General features: G+C 42.6%; 1 protein-coding gene across 2 annotated transcripts in view; it reads left to right on the forward strand.

The window, feature by feature from the left end:
* DENND1B (DENN domain containing 1B) overlaps positions 1–21,526 on the forward strand; it is a 268,816-nt gene that overhangs the window by 119,844 nt on the left and 127,446 nt on the right. For both annotated transcript variants that reach the window (XM_045028045.1, XM_045028046.1), the window contains exon 5: positions 10,144–10,263. In XM_045028045.1, coding sequence (XP_044883980.1) covers positions 10,144–10,263 — 120 coding nt within the window. The remainder of the gene's footprint in view (positions 1–10,143; positions 10,264–21,526) is intronic.

Below are 21,526 nucleotides of genomic sequence, written 5' to 3' on the forward strand. Positions count from 1 at the left end.
GTTTATTAAGACAATACAGAAAAATGCCACTACCATCTGGCAGTCGCCGGCGTCCGTCCCTCCTACTGCAAGGGGCGTTGAACGAAAATACTCGGTCCCCCCCACGGGGTACGAGTATCTGTACACCCACCCCGCTCCAGACTCACTCGTCGTGCAGTCTGTTAACGACCATGAGAGGCACGGACAGCCAGCCCCGGCGCCAAAGTCCAAGGACGCCAGGCGCATGGACCTGTTGGGCCGGAAGGTGTATTCGGCGGGGGGGTCTCCAGCTGCGGATTGCAAACCAGTTGGCCCTCCTAGCTCGTTACACCTTTGACATTTTCGTATCCCTCCCTAAATTTTCGGAGCTGATCCCGACGGCTTCCCGACAAGAGTTCTCAGCTCTGGTCGAAGAGGGCAGAAAAGCCTCCCGGTCCTCCATCCGGGCTGCTCTGGATTCGGCGGACTCAGGGGCCAGAACTTTGGCCTCCGGAGTGACTATGCGGCGCATCTCCTGGCTGCAGTCCTCCACCTTGCCACCGGAAGTGCAATATACTCTACAGGACCTCCCCTTTGAGACTCACTGTCTGTTCTCGGAGAAAACGGACTCCAGGATACAGACCCTTAAGGACGGTCGTATAGCTATCCGCACTCTGGGTATGCACACACCAGCTACCCAGAGGCGCTCTTTCCGGCAGCAACAACCCTACCGGCCTTTTACCCAGGCCAGGTCAAGGCCCTATAATAGTCAGCGGAATGGTCTAAACCGCCGTAGGCCTTCCGGCAGCAGGCGCAACCAGGCCCAGGCGTCGTCCAAGACCCCGCAAGGGCCCAAACAACAGTTTTGATGGGACGCCCGAGGACGGCCCATCAGACTCTTTCCAGGATCCAACCCCTTTGTTTTGCAACCGCCTTTCCCGCTTCCTCCCGGCGTGGTCCCAAATAACATCAGACAGCTGGGTACTTCGTACTATCCAGCATGGTTACCGCCTTCAGTTTATTTCGCCCCCTCCTTCCCACCCACCTTCCCCGTCCCTCTTCAGGGACCCCTCTCGCGAGCAATGCCTCTTACAAGAGATCGAGTCGCTGTTGAGTTTGGGTGCCATAGAGGAGGTGCCGCACGACAGGCGGGGCAGGGGATTCTATTCCCGTTATTTCCTCATCCCCAAGGCGAAAGGAGGTCTCAGACCCATACTGGACCTCCGGGAGCTCAACAAGTACATGGTCAAGCTCAAATTTCGCATGGTAACCCTGGGGACCATCATTCCCTCCCTGGATCCGGGAGACTGGTTTGCCGCCCTCGATATGAAGGACGCGTACTTCCATATTGCGATCTACCCTCCCCATCGACGCTATCTACGTTTCATGGTCAACAGTGCGCACTACCAGTTTGCGGTACTACCCTTCGGCCTATCCACCGCGCCGAGGGTCTTCACCAAGTGCATGGCGGTAGTTGCTGCAGACCTCCGCCATCGTCGAGTTCACGTCTACCCATTCACGATGACTGGCTGGTTCGCGGGCCATCCCAACAATTGGTAACAGACCAAATTTCCGAAATACTATCCCTGTTTCGGGTATTGGGCCTTCTCGTCAATGCCGAGAAGTCCTCACTGACTCCATCGCAGAGAGTGGAATTTATCGGGGCGGTCCTCGACTCCACGGTGGCCAGGGCCTGCCTCCCTCGAACTCGGCACCAGATGATGGTCTCCATCATCCGAGACCTGCACGCCTTTCCCACTATGACAGTTCGGTCCTGCCTACGCCTCCTGGGCCACATGGCATCGTGCACGTTTGTCACCACCTACGCGAGGCTGCGCCTTCGCCCATTTCAATCCTGGCTGGCGTCAGTGTACCGCCCGCACCGCGACTCCATAGACAGGGTAGTCACGGTGACGAAGCCTACCCTCGCTTCGCTCAGCTGGTGGCTGGACCCAGAGGTCGTGTGTGCAGGAGTCCCGTTCCGCCCTCCTCGTCCATCCGTGACGCTGACCACGGATGCCTCGGCGCTGGGATGGGGGGCCCACCTGGGCGACCTCCACACCCAGGGTCTCTGGTCGCCCCAGGAGCTCTCCCTCCACATCAACATCCGGGAGCTGCGGGCAACTCGCTTGGCGTGCCACACCTTCCACGCCCGTCTGCAAGGCCAATGCGTAGCGGTGTTCACGGACAACACGACGGCGATGTTCTATGTGAACAAGCAGGGCGGAGCCCGCTCCTCCCTGCTCTGCAAGGAAGCGATGCTCCTGTGGGACTTCTGCGTGACCCACTCAATTCACCTGGAAGCGTCCTTTCTTCCGGGAGTGCAGAACACGCTGGCCGACCATCTCAGCAGGTCGTTCCTCTCTCACGAGTGGTCCCTCCGTCCAGATGTCGTGCACACAATCTTCCGGAGGTGGGGGTTTCCCCAGATAGACCTATTTGCCTCCAAGGAGAACAGGAAGTGCCACCTGTTCTGTTCGTACCAGGGTCGCTCGCCAGGCTCCCTGTCGGACACATTTACTCCTGGACGGATCACCTCCTCTACGCCTTCCCTCCGTTCCCGCTCGTGCCCCGAGTGCTACTGAAGCTTCGGAGGGACAGAGCCCACGTCATACTCGTAGCTCCGGCCTGGCCGAGGCAGCACTGGTACACCCTGCTGCTCGAGCTCTCCGTTCGGGATCCCATCCCCCTCCCGTTATGGCCGGACCTCATCACGCAGGACTTCGGCAGACTCCGCCATCCGAACCTGCAGTCCCTCCATCTTACAGCTTGGTACCTGCGTGGTTGACCCACGCAGAGAGGGACTGTTCGGCGGCAGTACAGCAAGTCCTGCTAGAGAGCAGAAAGCCTTCCACTCGCTCCACCTACCTTGCGAAATGGAAGCGGTTCGCGCTCTGGTGTGATCAACGAGGACTGAATCCCTTCGTAGTCCCTGTCCCTACCATCCTGGACTACCTCTGGTACCTTAAGGAGCAAGGTCTTGCGGTCTTCTCCTTGAGGGTACACCTGGCAGCAGTGTCCGCCTTTCGTCCATCTGTGGGAGGTCGGTCCATCTTCTCCATCCAGATGGTTTCCCGCTTCCTTAAAGGCCTGGACCACTTGTACCCGCCAGTGCGGCATCCTGCCCCGACCTGGGATTTGAACCTCGTTCTGGCCAAGCTCATGGGACCGCCCTTCGAGCCTCTGGCCACGTGCTCTCTGCTCTACCTCTCCTGGAAGACAGCCTTCCTCGTCGCAATTACATCAGCGAGACGAGTCTCTGAGCTCCGTGCTCTAACGGTTGGTCCACGGAGACAAGGTACAGCTTCGACCACACCCGGCCTTCCTCCCAAAGGTGGTTTCGGTGTTCCACCTCAACCAGGAGATCTTCCTCCCGGTCTTCTTCCCGAAGCCGCACGCCTCCCCTCGGGAGCAACAGCTTCACACCCTGGACGTCCGCAGGGCCCTTGCCTTTTACATCGAGCGGACGAAACCCTTCCGGCGTTCGACCCAGCTGTTTGTAGCAGTCGCCGACCGCATGAAGGGCGAGCCGGTCTCCTCGCAGCGGATTTCCTCCTGGGTGACGGCATGTATCCGGACATGCTACAAGCTTGCTCGCGTGCCACCAATGCCGCCTCACTGCTCACTCGATGAGAGCGCACGCCTCGTCGGCCGCCTTCCTGGCCCATGTCCCCATCCAGGACATCTGTAGAGCGGCCACCTGGTCTTCTGTCCACACCTTCGCCTCCCACTACACGTTGGTGCAGCAATCCAGAGACAATGCAGCCTTCGGCTCAGCAGTCTTACACTCTGCCACGTCTCACTCCGACCCCACCGCCTAGGTAAGGCTTGGGAATCACCTAACTGGAATGCATAGGAGCAATCACTCGAAGAAGAAAAGACGGTTACTCACCGTAGTAACTGTTGTTCTTCGAGATGTGTTGCTCCTATCCATTCCAGACCCGCCCTCCTTCCCCACTGTCGGAGTAGCCGGCAAGAAGGAACTGAGGAGCGGACGGGCCGGCTGGGGTATATATTCGGCGCCATAGCGGCGCCACTCCAGGGGGCGCCCAGCCGGCCCGCCGGAGTTGCTAGAGTAAAAATGTTCCGGAGAGCCGTGCACGCGCAGCGCGCACACCTAACTGGAATGGATAGGAGCAACACATCTCGAAGAACAACAGTTACTACGGTGAGTAACCGTCTTTTTCATCACCTCACTATGTAAAATTTCTGTGTGCTGGGGCTGGTTACGTGGTCCAGTATCTGTCTCACTTCACTTTGCAGTGGAACTGCATCAATTCTGCTACAGCCAGGGTCTTCTGATAACGTAAGCTTTGTCTCTTTAATTGATTTGTTTTTGTATAGAATGCTCTTTTGGGATGAAAACTTAAAAAAAACAACCAAAACCTCAAACACATAAGTAAGGATAGGGGAAGCAGGGCAGATGTGGTAAATACTTAAGACATTATTCCTTCTAATATGAATGGAGGCTAAAAATCTGTGATCAATACTTAATTTAGCCAGGGTACAATAAATAAAGACTGAAAAGCTAACCAAAGGAGGACACAGTTGTATAAAGTGCACATCAGGATTTTAGTTTTTAATTTCAATTTCTGTACTATTGGTGATTTAACTCAGACCTTGAATTTCATTAGTGATGATTGTGGTTGATTTTTTTCTTAAGGGAAAAAGTCAAACCCATACATATAAGTTCTTATGAGTTTACTCAGTTGGTGCTAGGAGTTCTAGATCTGGTGTGTAAATAAATAATTTCAGACTTTAATAAATGACACTTAGTTGTATAATAGTTGTAATAGCTCCTTTGGTACCATTAATGGGTGGCTAATTTCACATCTGTTTATCATGGGGATTCCCTTCTCCTCTCCTTTTCATATGGGGCGGAGGGATTCTACCATTCAGGGTACAGGGTGTTTCTGCATTTCTTTTGTATTGTTTGCTAACACAACTTCTTCCTTCCTTCCTCAACCAAATTAAACTCATCAGTTCTGTTTCTCCTCCTTCTCCATGTCTTTGTGTTCTTTGCTTGTAACTGGTGTCTGTCTGTCTGTCTCTCCTATTTCTTCAGGGGCCTCACATTCCCCATTTTCTCTGTCAACCTGTGTTCATCATGGTTATCCTCCCTCCAGCCAAAGAGTCTCATCTGTGGCTCCCTATAGAGTCCATGACTGCAGATCCCTTTAATTGGTCAGAGGGTCACTAAAGTGCCATGCAAGCTGTGTCATCTCTCCTGTGGCTGCCTTCATGGTATTTGTTGCCCAGGGTGTGAAGGATCAAATTCAGTCCCAAACTGCAGTATGTAACCCCTAGACTACTCAGTCCTCTTTCTGCTTTGAATCTCGTCTCCTTTCATTTGTCTCTGCCCTCTAATCTTTTCTTCCTACCTTCTGTTTATCTCTTTTTTCCCCTTCAGCTTGTGATCCTTCTGCAGAGCACCTCCCAGAAGGAGAGAGTACAGTAAATGTGCGCTTGCAGGTAGCACATTCCCAGAAGTATCACAAAGAGTAGTGAAGTGACACTGATATACCTCATTAATTTCACCTGCTGCTCTTGCTGTGTCACTTGGGAAGCATTATGTGCCAGAGTCCTACTACCCCTGCTGGTACAGGAGGAGAAGGAAGAAATCTAGGAATGGAGGATCACTCCTATGCTTTTGGATCACACTTTGGCTCCTGTGCATAGCATTTCCCCAGTGACCAGATAGGATCAACAAATGAAAATGGTGGGGATGATGTCACTTTCACTCTGCTGCTCCTGGTTGATGCTGTTTTTGTTGATGTGTCTAGGGGAATTGCTAGGTGCAGCAGCCCAGGTGTGATCTGAAAGCATGGTAGTCAGTGGATGTGGGAGGTCACTGGATCTACAGTCCTCACCAAAGTACCTAAGTAATTTATCACATACAGAAAACTTTGCTTTAGAAGTAAGTAGTGAAAGTGCATTTTCAATCCAGGCAAACACTGAAAATAAAGGAAATGTAGAGTTAAAGTGATTCCACTATATACAGCATCCCCTCTATACTTCACTCATCCCAGATCAATGTACAATTTTAGCTGTGACCATAATATATAGTAGTTAGCTAGTCTGTTACTGCATACTTTATTACTAAAGACAATGTTTATTAAAGATTCAGTCCATATTTGCTTATACATAGATGATCTTTGTTAGAATGGAAGATTATGTAAGTTTTCAGGGATATGGAAAAGAAATGTTAGATTGTTGTTTAATCCTTGTGTTGTATAAGGTATATATTCTATATATCTATTGAAAATGGCTGTTCTGTTACATTTTGTGTTAAGACTTTTTTGGTCAAGTAACTAATTTGGTCAAGGAAAGGTTAGAATTAAGGTTGTGATCCAAATGGATCATTTAGTTATTTTGTGCAGACTGAACATATAGATGTGGATAAATTATCAAATGAATGATGGAATCACCTTATCCTGTTCAATTTGGTTTCTTTCAGTTTTTATGTTGATTGAAAAATACATTTTAGCAACCTTAACTCTGTTAACTGTTTTTTTAATGTGGGAGTTTCCTAGTTTGGGTATTTTTTTATAATTTGAGCTATTTAAATCTTTCTTTGCTTTAAGGCTGCTGCTTGTTTCAGTTGGAGGCATAAGAGATCAGGGAAGCTAGAAAACAGCTACTCCAAGTTGGCTGGAGCGAGAATCAAATCTTAGAAAGTGCTAAAGCTATAGAATATGGATTGGAACTGGGGAATTAGTTGGGGACTGAGGACCCAAAGCTGGAGATTGTCAGAGGTCCTTATCTCACCATTCATCAACCTGTTTCTAGCCTCATCTCCCAAATCTCCAGGTCTTAACCCAGGCTCCAGAATGCACCGCTACTCTGTACTCTGAGTTAGAACAGCTCCTTGAGTGTCTGTGGAAATTGGTATTGCTTACAGTTCATCCAGATAAGTGCTGAAATGCTGAAAGATTTTTGTGTTTAGAACGTTAAGTGTTTCAGAACCTAACTGGCTGAGCTGTAATCAGAATAGTGCCATAGCCATCAGTTTTCCTTGGCATAAATAGACACGGTTAGGATCAATAATGCTATTATATTTTATATCACATTTCTTTAAAAGATATCCTCAAACCCTAGCCCAAGTATGAAAATTTGTTTAACTGTAACATATCTTTCTGAAGTTTCACAAATGAAAACAAAGCCATTTAGAGGAATCCTAAAACTTCAACAAGGAGTCAGTTTTAATGTCTTCAGTCTCCTAAATTGTTAAACAGATTTGCATATAATCACAGAAAAATAGTTCTGTCTCCTAGAGTAAGTGGTGTAAGTTTAGGGATGATGCACACTAATTTCTATATGCGAGGAAGGGATTTAGTTCCCACTTTACCCAAAGATCTCAAGGAAGCCTTCAATTTATGTCTCTATAATACGAACAAAGATATTTAAAAGTACTCCCTATCTACTATATAATCCAAAGAGCTGTTTCAGTATTATGTAAAAATGGATGTAGACAATTTAAAAAACTTGATTTATTTATTTGATAGATTATAGTAACCCTGAAAGAGCCCTTTGTAGTCTGTAGAGTTAATAGGTGTTTATACACATCCTTCACTATTTAATGATTTATTACTGTTAAACTAAAATTATATATAAGCATGCATTGGAGGAATTGCGTATAAAAAGGAAGGCAGAAAAGAGGAACGAGAGAGTGAGTAAAAGGCAGTAACAGAATATGTAACAATTTGCATCTGTTCATTTTACTCAAGAAGAGTGGACTGTATTCAGTTAAAATTATCTGCTTTTGACCAACACTTTGCAAAATATTTTTTCAACCAGAGCTAGACCAATTAATTCTGTGCTCTATAATGAAATGTGGAACTATATGTAATCATTTATATGTCACAACGATCTGAGGGGAATTTTCACCGTGAGGAAAGCTTGCAGCAGCCATCTTTCTTGTTCTCTGGTAATTGCAGAAAGGACTGTTAAGTATTTCTGTAAGAGAGACCTGGGTCCAAAGAAGCTGAATATATTAAACTAATTGGTTTTAAATGACATCACTCAAAAGCACTTTAATCAGAGAATTTATCACAGCATAATGTATACAGTAGGTACATGAATTGGAAGTGTCAACATTTGTTTGTATTGGTAACATCTGCTGAATTTTCATAAATTTTACAATATATGGTTAGGTTGAATTATTATTTATATTCAGAAGACTCCTATCACCATAGTATCTCAGAATTTTGTTATGAGGCTTGAATTGGATCAGCCTGTGTTCTAAATAAGAGGAGAAAACTCCAAGCTCTCTTTAGTCAGATAGGAACCCAGGAATTAATACTATAGATTAAGCTTTGATCCTGCAATCTGATCCAGGTTGGGGGACACTTGAATCTGTGTGCAGCTGCACAGAAGCAAATAGAGCCCACATAGGCCTGAAGGTTTGCTTGCACAGTTTTGATTGCAGCATCAGAGGCTTTATCATTTGGGGAAGGATGGATGAAGAGGTCTGTACTTCTTGCACTTTTTTTCTGAATGTGCTAGGTTTGTGCGTAAGTGTTCTTCTTTGGGAAGCAATTTCCAGAGATAGTGGCCCGCTACTGAGAATGTCTTATCTCCAGCATAAAGCTCTGTTGGCTCAGACAAGTGTAGATGGTATAGTGGATCAAAGATGCTAAGGTGGACCTTTAATGTAACCTCCTACTGAAACAGTACATTAGAAACACATATAGCTATGGATAGAAGGAGAAATAATTAATTTTATTTATTTATATTGCCTAGTGGCTGCAACCCCACTGTGCTAGGCATTCTATACACATACTACAAAAAGACAATTTCTTCCCCCAAATGATTCAGTTTGAAGTATAAGACTTTGGACAATAGGATACAACAAGCAAATAGGGAAAGCAAAGGTAAGTGAGATGATTATGCTAAATATACTGTGATCAGTATGTAACTACAGACCAGCCATTGCTGAGTGAATTATGGGTATCAAAGCAGCTGTGAGTTCAGGGAGAGATTTGAAAGAAGATATTCTAGTGCAGATTTTTATAGGGACATCCTCTGATGCAAAGGGGCAAGGTGCAGGAGAAAGCACCCTTAAATGTGCGTGCTGCTATGTGTTTATATGACAGAAGTCAGGTTAAAGAAGTGTGTCTTGCACTCGGAGTGGAAGGTGGTAAAGCTTGTAATGGTCCTTTGTTCTTGTGGGAGTTCATTCCATAGTCTCAGACAGGCCTCTGAGAGGGAACAAACCACACGTGATAGATGTTACTCATTGAATGCAGTGTTATTTTAGCCATGTCAGTCCCAGGATATTAGAGAGACAAGGTGAGTCAGGTAATATCTTTTGTTGGATCAACTCTGAGTAAGTTTCCCAGACCTGAAGAAACTCGAAAGCTTGTCTCTCTCACCAACAGAAGTTGGTCCAATAAAATATATTACCTCACCCACCTTGTCTCCCTAAGATGTTACTTTTGTTACATAGAGGAGTAGATTGGGACAAGGAGCCTGGGATGAGTGTGGGGCTGACAGGAATGGGAACCTGGGGTGGAGACTGGATCTTGTTGGGCAAGAAGACTTGCGCAAGGACTTTCAGGGTGAGAGAAATGAGAAGCTTGGGGAGGGTTACTGCTCTGCAACCTTAACTCGGCCTCCTTGTGTGTATGCGTTCCTCCTGTGGCCAAAACGTCTGTTAGTCTATAAGGTGCCACAGGATTCTTTGCTGCTTTTGCATTATGATACCGTCTTTAATTCAATTATCTCACACTATTTTTTTCCACAGGCACTTAGTGACTTTTGAGTGCTTGACTTTGCAATCCTAACATTACTTTAACATGTATGTGTGTGTTTGTAATAAATTAGAAAGCACTGTCTCCTGCACAGACAAGCTTTACCTTTGTGGTAGAATGTTCCATTGTGCCTGAGGTGTGGCATGGTGGATCAGTCCTTATTTTGGAGTGTTATGTGATCTTTTAGGTATCCTAGACCTAAGCCATTGAGCACCTTGAAGATTAGGATCAAAACTTGCTTACTTTTGATTACAGGATTGTGAAAACGTATCACTGTGTTCTCATTTTCCATAGTTTAAAATACTGTTTTTTTTCCTATTGTCCATGCTGCTAACTGAAATAAATATTTGTAAAAATTTAAAACTGTTTTTTTCCCCAGTGTACTGTCATATATTATTTAGCCATTTTAAAATCTGTTTTTAATTTTTTTTAGAGTGTCCCAAAATCAAGTAGGACAGCACTTTACCTTTGTGCTTACAGACATTGAAAGTAAACAAAAGTTTGGATTTTGCCGGTTAACATCAGGAGGCAAAGTCTGCCTCTGTATTGTAAGGTGAGTGAGTATAACTAAAACTTGAGTTAATTTTTGACAAAGGAATAAGTTAAATGATTTTTATAAAATTGAACCTAGGGATAAAATAAATATTCCTACATAAATAATAGGAAAGATGTGCTTTAAAGAGATATTTGAAAATATTATGTAGCTTTTCTGTCTTGAAATGTTACATGTGTGCTAATATATTTTTTAATGAAACAATTGATACAGATGTTTCAAGTAGTTCAATATTGTTACTAGCTGTATTAATTCTGATGTGATATTCCAGAGCTAATCAGTTGGAATTCTTGAGTCCTGAAGATCATTGCATCACAGCAACGTTTCTATCTGTGTTCCTTTATGTGTGCATAATTTTCACCAAAAATGAAAGTTAAAATATCAAACATTTTGTGGATCAAAATATTTTGAAACATTTTGATTCAGAAATAACAAAACATTTTGTTTCAGCATTTTCAATTAACATTTTGATATTCCCGAATCAAAATGTTTTAATTTGATTTGTTGTACTGACCTGAGATGTGTCCTTTCATGTTAGTTTGACATTAAATTGCATTTCTGTGTGGTGAAGCCGCCATTCTCTCCTGTGGTCTGAGCTCCTTGGCTGGACTACACCTGGTATAAGGCACCTGCAGATAGGTGATTCTTATGATGCACCATGCTGCTTGGTTAGAGGAGCAACTGCATTGCATCATAGGAGATGTAGTTCTTGTACCAAATATTTCAAACTGAGCAAAGCAAAATATTTTGTTTTGGTTTTCCTTATGGAAAATAAAAACAAAAAGGCCAGTCAAAATTTTTTCATGGGAAATTTTAATTTTACAGAAACTTCATTTTCCATTGAAAAATCATTCTGACTGAAAATTCCTGACAAGTTTTATCTAGCAGCTCTAAAGCTGACAAAACCTAAAGAACAAGAATGTAGCAAACTACTTAATTAAAAGTTGATCAAAACAAACATCTTGTAAAACCAACTAGGAAAAAACTGGAGGAACCAGTCTAGCTGCAGTGTAGGACAAGGACAGGAAACAGAAGTTGGTCTCAAAATGGGAGCCAGCTGCAGTACTGGAGCCATCAACCACAGACAAATGAGAAAGGAGCCAGGACCTGCCAGTGGGAGAAGAGTATCCTGAAGAACAGTGGAGAAGGTGGATAGCCTGTGAAGAGGAGTTGGGAAGTAGAGGATCAGAAGCTGGACAGCTCATCTAGATCAGTGCTTTTCAAACTTTTTTTCTGGGAACCCAGTTGAAGGAAATTGTTGATGCCCACAACCCAACAGAGCTGGGGATGAGGGGTTTGGGGTGTGGGAGGGGCTCAGGGCAGGGGCAGAGGGTTGGGGTGTGGGGGTGAGGGCTGTGGGAGGGGGGCTGGGAATGAGGGGTTCAGGGTGTGGGAGGGGGCTCAGGGCTGGTGCAGGGGGTTGAGGTGTGAGAGGGGGTCAGGGCTCTTGGCTGGAGGTGCAGGCTCTGGGATGGGGCCGGGGATGGGAGGTTTGGGGTGCAGGAAGGGGTTCTGGGTTTCGAGGGCTCAGGGCTGGGGCAGCGGGTTGGGGTGCAGGAGGGAGTCAGGGCTCTGGGCTGGGGATGCAGGCTCTGGGGTGGGGCTGGGGATGAGGGATTTGGGGTGCAGGAAGGGGTTCCAGGTTTGTGTGTGGGGGAGAGGGCTCAGGGCTGCAGTAGGGGATTGGGGCACAGGGTTGGGGCATGGACTTATCTCCGGAGGCTCCTGGTCAGTGGTGCAGCTGGGGTACAGAGGCACGCTTCCTGCCTGTGTTGGCACCGTGGAAGCGGCCAGCAGCAGGTCCAGCTCCTAGGCAGAGGCTCGCAAGTGGTTTCACATGACTATTGCCCGCAGGCACCGCCCCCCGCTCCCATTGGCTGGTTGCCAACCAATGGGAGTTTAGAGCCAGTGCTCAGGGTGGGGGCAGTGCGCGGGGCCCCGTGGCTCCCCTGCCTAGAAGCCGGACCCGCTGCTGACCGCTTCTGGGGTGCAGCGCGGTTTCGGATTAGGTAGGCACTCACCTGCTTTAGCTGGGCAGCACCGCCAACGGGACTTTTAACAGCCTGGTTGGCGGTGCTGACCAGAGCAAGGCGACCCAGTGCCTGAAATGCCGCGACCCAGTACTGGGTCTTGACCCACGATATGAAAAACACTGGTCTAGAGGAGATGGTGAAGGGCATCAGGAGGTTAGGGACATGAGCTAGGGAAAAGGCCTAGCACTGTGTGTAGGGAAGATGGGCATAGGTAGGCTGGATACAAAGAGAGAAAGGGAAATGGCAGCAGAGAAGTTTGTAGAAAGAGCATTTTTGTTGCTGAAAATACCCAGTCAAATCTTTACTAGCATATTCAGCAGCCTCTAATGTAATGACATTGCCTTGCAGGCAGGGTTTTTGGAGTGATTAAAAAAATCAATATATTAATGAGAAACTGTCTGGTGGTCACTTTTTGCTTTGTCCAAACCAGTGAATAAGGAACTGGGTATGAATGTGGAAGTCTGTATTTTCTCATGTATATTAATTGGCTTTCTTATAGTAATGATGATAACTATTTAATAAAAACACTTGAAAAATACATCCGTCTTGGCTTTTGTGGAGCATGAGGATACTGAACCATTTTCTTTGTTATACCTTTTGCTGGTATGTCTTGTTTAGGCTCAGGGAAAATTTATTCCTGTGCTTTAGCTCAGTGGTTCTCAACCAGGGGTACATGTATCTCTGGGATACGTTGAGGTCTTCCAGGGGTACATCGGCTCATCTAGATATTTGCCTAGTTGTGCAACAGGCTGCATAAAAAGCACTAGCGAAGTCAGTATAAACTAAAATTTCATACAGACAGTGACTTGTTTATACTGCTCTATATACTATATACTGAAATGTAAGTACAATATTTATATTCCAATTGATTTATTTGATAATTATATGGTAAAAATGAGAAAGTAAGCAATTTTTCAGTACTAATGTATTTTATGTCTGATTTTGTAAGCAAATAGTTTTTAAGTGAGGTGTAATTTGGGGGTATGCAAGACAAATCAGACTTCTGAAAGGGGTACAGTAGTCTGGAAAGACTGAGAGCAACTGCTTTAGCTCACTCCCATTGCCCACGACCCTGCCTTTCCACGTCAGACTAAGAACTAACATTTTCTACTTGTTCTTCTAACTTTGTCTGACTTGTCTCTAATGTTATAACAATAAATGCTTCATCAGTTCCACATACCCAAGTGCTAATGTTAAAATACTGTAAGTGACACTCTTTCTGTCTACTTAAAAAAAAGTATTGGAGCCAGATCCTAAGCTGGTATAAATTGGCATTGCTCTACTGTAGTCAGTGGAACCCACGTTGATATACATAAGCTGAGGATCTGGCTGATGGTCTGCTACTTTGTAGAAATAACTAGTGAAATGAAAAGTGGCAAGCTATAATTTTTCACTGCGTCATAATAAAAACATTGTGTTTATTGCTTCTGCGGTGACAATTTCAAATTTACAATGCAATGCTGAATACATAGTTGTACCAGCTTTTATAAAACTGTACTTCTGGATTGGTAAAATATTCATCTTTAACTCAAGGGGAAGGGTGTGGAAAAAAATCATTAACTCTGAGTACAAAGAAAACTTTTTAGGAGTAGAATGCTGCCAAAAAGATCATGCTTTTACTTTGTAACACATTAAATCTTTATCTCCAGCAGGATGAGTATTGTTTTTCCATTGTTTTCTTTGTACAAATGGAGTACAATATAAAAGCATCAGGTACTGTAAGGTGATTGTATTAGGTAGTCCTTAATACCGAAAATGTACAGTTCACAAATATGAGATTTCAGTTTCTTTAGCAGCTGACTGTATGAGATTGCATTGAAACTTTGCTGATAGAATGTATGTGTCTGTATTTCTGATAGATACATATTCGGATCCAATGTAGTCTGTACTGTGCATCCAAAATTCATTATCAGTGAGCAAATGTGTTAGTATTCACACACAGATTTGTGCTAGAATTGCCTCTGAGTATCCCCAGTGTATGCAGTTTTTATTTTAAAGATTGACCAAATACAAAGAAAATCTTAAATTGATGCACATTCTTGTACAAAAGATTAATTTTTGATTGCAAGAACATTACTTGTTCCTTTAAGGATTGCTTAAGATTGTTTCCTGTAGCTTTAATAAAGGCAAATTGGGGGAAAGTCGAGGGTTAGAAGATGGAGGGGGCCCCCTTTACACTGTACTCCTGTTCAGTCTGCCGAGCCCTCCCTCAGGCTTCAGACTGCACTTTACCATTACACATACAGGTAGGGACGCACCCAGCTGCAGCTTCACACAGATGCTGCAATCAGCTCTACATGGGAAGGCTCTGCTAAGGAACTGCCCAGTACTCAAGTGCACACCCCCTCTAGAAGGTAAACCCAAAATTATACTGTCTTGTGCTGCACAGAGATCTGTAAAGAATAAGCTCATGAAATTCACCCTCTCCCTCAATGTGGAGAAGAATATTCACAGCTTTCTGCCCCACAGTTATGGTAATAAGGTAATAATTGGAGATATACCAATCTCCTAGAACTGGAAAGGACCTTGAAAGGTCATTGAGTCCAGCCCCCTGCCTTCACTAGCAGGACCAATTTTTACCCCAGATCCCTAAGTGGCCCCCTCAAGGATTGAACTCACAACCCTGGGTTTAGCAGGCCAGTGCTCAAACCACTGAGCTATCCCTCCCCCCCTGATTTTAGACAAGACAAAACAAAACAAAACAAGTTTATTAACTACAAAAGATAGATTTTAGGTGATTATAAGGGATAGCAAACAGATCAAAGCAGATTACCTAGCAAATAAAACAAACACACAATCTAAGCTTAATATACTAAAGAAAGTGGATGCCTGTAGCAAATTCTCATCCTTAATGTTGTTTTAGCCAGATTGCAGAGATTCTTGAAGGCAAGCTACACTTGTTGCAGCTTAAAACTCCAGTTATTCCTTTCACAGGCTAGACAGCTGTCTAGTCTGGGTTCAGCCCTTTCCCCCCCAAATTCAGTCTTTTTGTTTCTCAGGTGTTTCCAGCAGTCTTCTTTCTTGGGTGGGGAGTCAGTGAAGAGTGAACCATGATGATGTCACTCCCCTGCCTTAAGTAGCTTTTGCATATGTCAGGAACCCTTTCTCTCCCAGTTTGAGTCCCACCCCCATCAGTGCAAAATCACTAGCATTATGATGGAGTCCAGTACCAGGTGATTTGGTCAGATATCCCTGTAGGGCCACCACAGCCATGACTCAGAGGCTGTTTGCAGTGTCCCCAGGAAGTCTTCCTGGTGAGAGATTGGAATCTTCAAAGACCTATTGTTCTCCATAATGGCCTGCCATCTAGACTGATTGCATTCTGCCTAGTGGGCATTCTCCAGATGTAAACATATTTGTAATAGATGCATAGACAATATTCCTAATTTCAGATACAAAAATGATACATACATATAATAGGATAATCATATTCAATAAATCATAACCATTTCAATGATATGTCACATGACCTATCTTTCATAAAATACATCATAGTTATGCCCTAATCATATCATAACAATATCTCTATGAAGAATATGGGGCATAATGCCATGGTAACGTGTAACTAAATTCAGTACAGCCTGTGAAGGTTGTATGGGAAAGCAGGAGTAGGCCAAACAGAAAGGAGAGAAGAAAGTAAAGATATTGGGTGAGTTGTTGAGTGGGCAGGTGGGAAGCAGAACAAACGCAGGCATCCTTCCACCTATAGCTTCCTTTTATGGATGGCACCTTGCAATGTGCTAGCCAGTCCCAGACCTCTGAAGTAATAAGATTTGATCAATGGCAGTCCTGCTGAGGTAAACATGATGTCATGGGTGGCGGTTAAAGCTGGCTGTAAAATACTGCCCATATTGTAGTTAATGGGTTCACTTCTCTTGTAGTTTATTCTTCACTTGAAACTTTAATATGAGGAAACCAGTTTTGACATTGTAGCCACAGGAGAATAAATACCACAAGATGTACTCTTCTTGTACTCATGAAATTCTTACAGTAATAAAAGAAGGGGAAGAAAAATGCAGACTGTGTGTGTGTAGGTGTATACAGGGAAAATTGTCTGTAAGTTAGAATGTTTTTTTCAAAGTTTCCTATAAGGTGGCAGCTAGTGTAAGTATATTTTGTTTATGTTGACACAGTGAAAGAAAAATAACCCAATATATAGATTTAACACCTTTTAATTTTAAAGAAAGAGACATTGATACAATGTACCTTAATTGATTCTGATTCCAGCTACCAAACCCAAAGCCGATTACAAATAAGTGGGAAACCAACCATATAGTGAATCCAGAAAAAAAGAAATCTGTTGGATTCCCCTCCATTAGTTGTGCATGATTCTTTGCAGGACTCTTTAAGACTGCTTTGTGAAGCTCACAATGTAGCGTCCTGCTGTGTGCGTTGTCCCCTCCGAACTTTTCAGCTAACATGCCATACATGCCCTCTAGTATGTAAGCACAATGGGGTTCTCCTTCAGAGTATTTTTTTAAATGTACCCTGTTGTGCCTATGTGCTAGATTGGGTCTTTTTTCTAATTCATTTTTTTATATGAATAATGGCAAATGTTTGCAAATTCAGATTTGATTGGTATCCTATAATATGTTTGTAAATTTTAAGTATTCTTCTGTTATCATGGGGGGAAGTGTGATTCTTTTATATTTTATTGCTAAATATTTTGATACTATTTAGAAAAAAACATATACTACAGATATTGAGCAATACTAAATTAATGTTGTATTGTCTACAACTAAATTGTTTGAATAGAAAGGCCAACTATTACAGCTATGATTCATTTTGTTAAAATCTTGCAACTGCTGACTGCTTCTAATGTTGACCTTATGTACTCTGAGAAATGCAAGACATCATTAAAAATTTTCTGCCTTAGATTTGATTAATGAAATTTTATGACTATAAAATTGTCACCTACATTTCCAAATGAAATGCTCTAATAAGGAAGACAGGTTTATATGGTAAGCCTTTGTAGTTCTTCAACTCAGACCATGCTTGAAGCTTTCTCACTCTTCCTTTAGGCAAATCCCTTAGAAGCAGAATGTTTCAATTTTACACATTTTGTGTCAATTTTCCAGACAGAAAAGTAGCCCCTAGACATTAGACATTTAGCTACGGAAAGGCGGTTTCCTTAGTTTTATTTGATTACTAGAAGTTAGATTCCTGCTGATAGTTCAGGACTGTTAGTGGTTACCTGACTATTTGACAGAAAACATTTCCTTTCCTTTATTTAACCTTTGACTCATGAATGTAAAAGTTTTATCAGAGCTATTGTAGAAACATAAGTGAGGTGGAAGTCTACTTACTGTGACAAAGATGATGCATGACTTTGAATAAAAGTCTGAGCTCCTGCCTTGTTGCTACTTTGGATTAGAAGAAAATGCTAAATACACTTTTTTAATTACCCATGAAAGATTTTGTGGTAGTGTTTTTTTCATTACAGTGATTGGCACATTTGTAGATAAAATCTCCTGGATTTTAAAAGCATAACATTGTCATTTTCGTGATCTTTATCGCAGAAGTTGTGTTATAGGATTTATTCTTTTCATTTCAAGAAAAGTTTATTGTAGCACCTTATACACCAGTGAATGAAGAGATTGTCAAGTTTTCCAAATTTGCTTTTCAAAACTTATACATAGTAAACTCTTCAGGGCAGAGACCATGAGTAAAACTTTCAAAAATGATTTGGGAGCTGAAGTCCTATTTTTCAAAGGTAATTTAGACATTTAGAAACTCACATCTCATTGCAAATCAATGAGATTTACGCTTCCAAGAGTCTGAGGGCTTGTCTGCTTGGTGGGGAATTGCGCACCGGGGGGGTGTGATTCCTAAAGTGCACAAATGTGGTGTACATTAGTTGGTCTGTGTAGATGCATGCACCAACAGGGTCTTCATGGACCGATTAATGCGCAACACATGAGTAAGCTTTAGAATTCATTCCCCCATAGTGTGCGTTAGCGCACCCTGAGTCACCTCTGAAGGGACTTAGCAGCCTAAGTCACTCAGGTACTTATGAAAATTCCATCCCATATCGTCCTTTGTGTTTCTACAGTGGCTACCACAATGGGGCTTCAATCCTTTTGTTGTTATTGTAAGGCAGTGAAATAATAATTTAATAAGTTGATCTTGCATATTTGTATGAGTTCAAACTTGGGTAGCAAGTTCTTCCTTATTTAGAGACTTCTTTTTTTACCTGAACTCAGAATAAATCAGTTTGGCAGTTTTGAGCTCATATTTATTTTTTAATAAAAGCGTTAAGGCCCTTTTTCTATCAAAATTGTAATGAGCTTTGGTTGAATTATTTTCTTGAGAGGGGCTGAGTAGCTTCTTCCCTCCACAACACTTTTTATGCTTATAGGTCTGGTGCATAAACACAATAGCACTGTATTAAAAATCTACATATTACTGAATAAAAATGTAGGGCCCGAATCCTGCAAATACTTTCACAAGTAATCCTGTTCAAATCAATGAGATTATTCATGGGAATAAGTGTTTGCAAGCTCAGGCCTTGATATTAGGCTGCCATTGCTCTACAAGAGCCTCTATTGTCCAGTGACAAATAATACTGTATCACATACCTTTTGAAGTAATTTTTAAACACGTATAGTAGTGTCTGTAAGCTTGAAACTGACAAATTTCCTCACTGATATTTTTTTTGTTGTGTACAAATACTTGTTTTTGCAGTGTTGTGTATTAATGTAGTGCTGCTTTTACATATATTTTCTTTTCTTTTTCAATATCAAGATAAAACAAATGCTTAAATGATATTTTAAGAATAAAATTCTCATATGATTACTAGCACTTATTAGACAAATATACACACACCCCTCCCCAAAATTCAGGAGGTCCAGTTGCCTTCTTTTCACTCTTTGCAGTGTACTGTTGAAATATTGTAAAGAAAGTAAAGTTAAAAATTTGGGCAGAAACACTTAATTTGCACTATTGGATACCTGAAAAAAAGATTTACTTAAAAAGTATAGACTACCACTCTGAGGTTTTGGTTTTTTTAATTAGTTTTGTGCTGTCAGGATGATGTGTATATATTGTTCTTTTCTTTTTTTGCAACTGTGTGAGTTAAGATTTGCTTCCCTTGATTTTTTTGGTTATAAGTAGCATGCTTAAAATTATTTTAACCTAATTTTCTATGATTTTAGCAGTTTTTAAGCTAAAGGTAATTATTGTTTTAGTATTCCAACTATGAAGTAAAAGGCTTTCTACTACAGCATTTAAAATATTGTATTCAACTACTAAGATTTCCTTCACTTTATTTTTTATAATTCAAGTTTTTGTTAGCATCTAGAATGTGGGCATATAAAATCAGTGTATTTTTTCTTAAAGGAAGAAATATTTGGGGCACTAGAAGTACAGTAAGTATGCCTGCTTATAAGGAAGGAAAACCTCCCTTAGCTGTGTGCTAAGCATCACTAGTTTCAGAATATGAATATGACCTTTCTCTCTGCATCTGTTTTAATATTGTATCAATTTTTGTTTTTGTAGTAAGTGGGAGCTAAGTTCATAGACTGGTAGAGATAAATAATAAAATAAATAAAATAAATATAAGCATTATGTGAGATTAAAATGGGAACACTTGTTTTTGCAGTGTACTCTTGATAATGAAAAATGAAGGCTCAGAAGTCAAGGGACGTATATTTTAGAGCTTTGTGTTTTCTACTGAAAAGAGAAACATAGTAGGAAAAGATACTGTAGTACTACTGCTGAGATGTTGCTACATAGCACAACACAGGAAAATTTATGGATAGTCTAAACTAACCCCCTGTGACCAGTATGAAAAATGATTCTGTAATTTATAAATTGTATGATGGTTTTATAGATAAATACTTAGAGCAAAACACCAATCTACATCACTATATTAGACTGAGAGCCACTTTTTATTTGTTCTGCAGTACAGTGTTTGATTTGTGTTGGGTTTTGCAGTTAACACTTTCCCCACTAGACATATATATTGCATTTCAGCCACCCAATAAACTCTACTATTAACATATTTCCAAAAGATAACAGGAAACATCATCTATCAGGAAGAAACTTGGAATTTTCTAGTCAGTGTTTCACCATAACACACAACACTCACATCTATAGCGCTGTGTGCCCTTTAGTTAGGTGTGATGGGGTACACTGAACAATTATATCCCAGGGCAGTGGTCCCCAACCTTTTTCGTCTGGCAGGCACCGGACGACGAGCCACCGAGGACCGTGGCTGGCGGACGAGCATCCGCCGAAATGCCGCTGAGAAGTGGCAACATCAATAGACGTTGCTGCCGACAAGCAGCATCATCCAGAGGCGTCGCCACCAAAAACCAGCGCTGGTTCTCGGCGGCATTTCAGTGGATGCTCGTCCACCGGACAGTACACGGGCGCACATAGATGTCCCGGTTGGGGACCACTGTCCTAGGGTATTGAAGAGCAAATACTAATCAAGTTATGCAATAAAGTCACACTTTAACTACCATAAATAATACCAGGTAGCATAAATGTCTGTTAAAGCACTAAGATATGGACTCAGATGTAGTTAACAGACGGCACAATGTGCATTAAAGCCTTTTAAAGAAAGCTAACTGTTTAGAGTGTGTCTGTAGCAGCTTTCAGGAAACAGTCTGCTTCAGCCCAAACTCTGCTGACTTGTTGACTCCCTGCAGGAGCCTAAAGCCTCTAGCAGCTTTCAGAAAGACATCTGCTTCAATGTGAGCTACAGTCACATATTGGGCAGGACATTTGAAGTCATCGCAGTTTGGGGAGATGTCTGTCTCTTCAGACAGAAGCAGATTCTTGAAATCTTTTTTTAAATTTTTTATTATATCGCATTTTCCAATATTTTAAACCTTACCCATCATCTATTAAAAAAAATAGCAGTTCAAATTTGTCAGCTCTCTTGGAGAGAAGACCAGTCTCTCGGAAGTGTACAGAACTGGGATTATCTACTCTTGTGAATTAGCTAGGGTGCAGAAATATATTTCCCAAAAGCTGCTTCATGGTAAAATATTTTCTTTCAGACTCAAAGCTAGTCAGCCTCAGCTGAAATAATGAGAGATGTTAACACATTGCCACTTGTTTTCATAAGCATATTGATATATGAACAGCTAAAATAGCTAAGTAGTTTCAAACTCTTCCATTTTAAAGATACAGTAAAACCTCAGATTTACGAACACCTCAGTAATGGAGGTTGTTTGTAACTCTGAAATGTTTGTAACTCTGAACAAAGCATTATGGTGGTT

The sequence above is a fragment of the Mauremys mutica genome, chromosome 8, assembly GCF_020497125.1.
Source record: "Mauremys mutica isolate MM-2020 ecotype Southern chromosome 8, ASM2049712v1, whole genome shotgun sequence".
NCBI classification, from domain to species: domain Eukaryota; kingdom Metazoa; phylum Chordata; order Testudines; family Geoemydidae; genus Mauremys; species Mauremys mutica.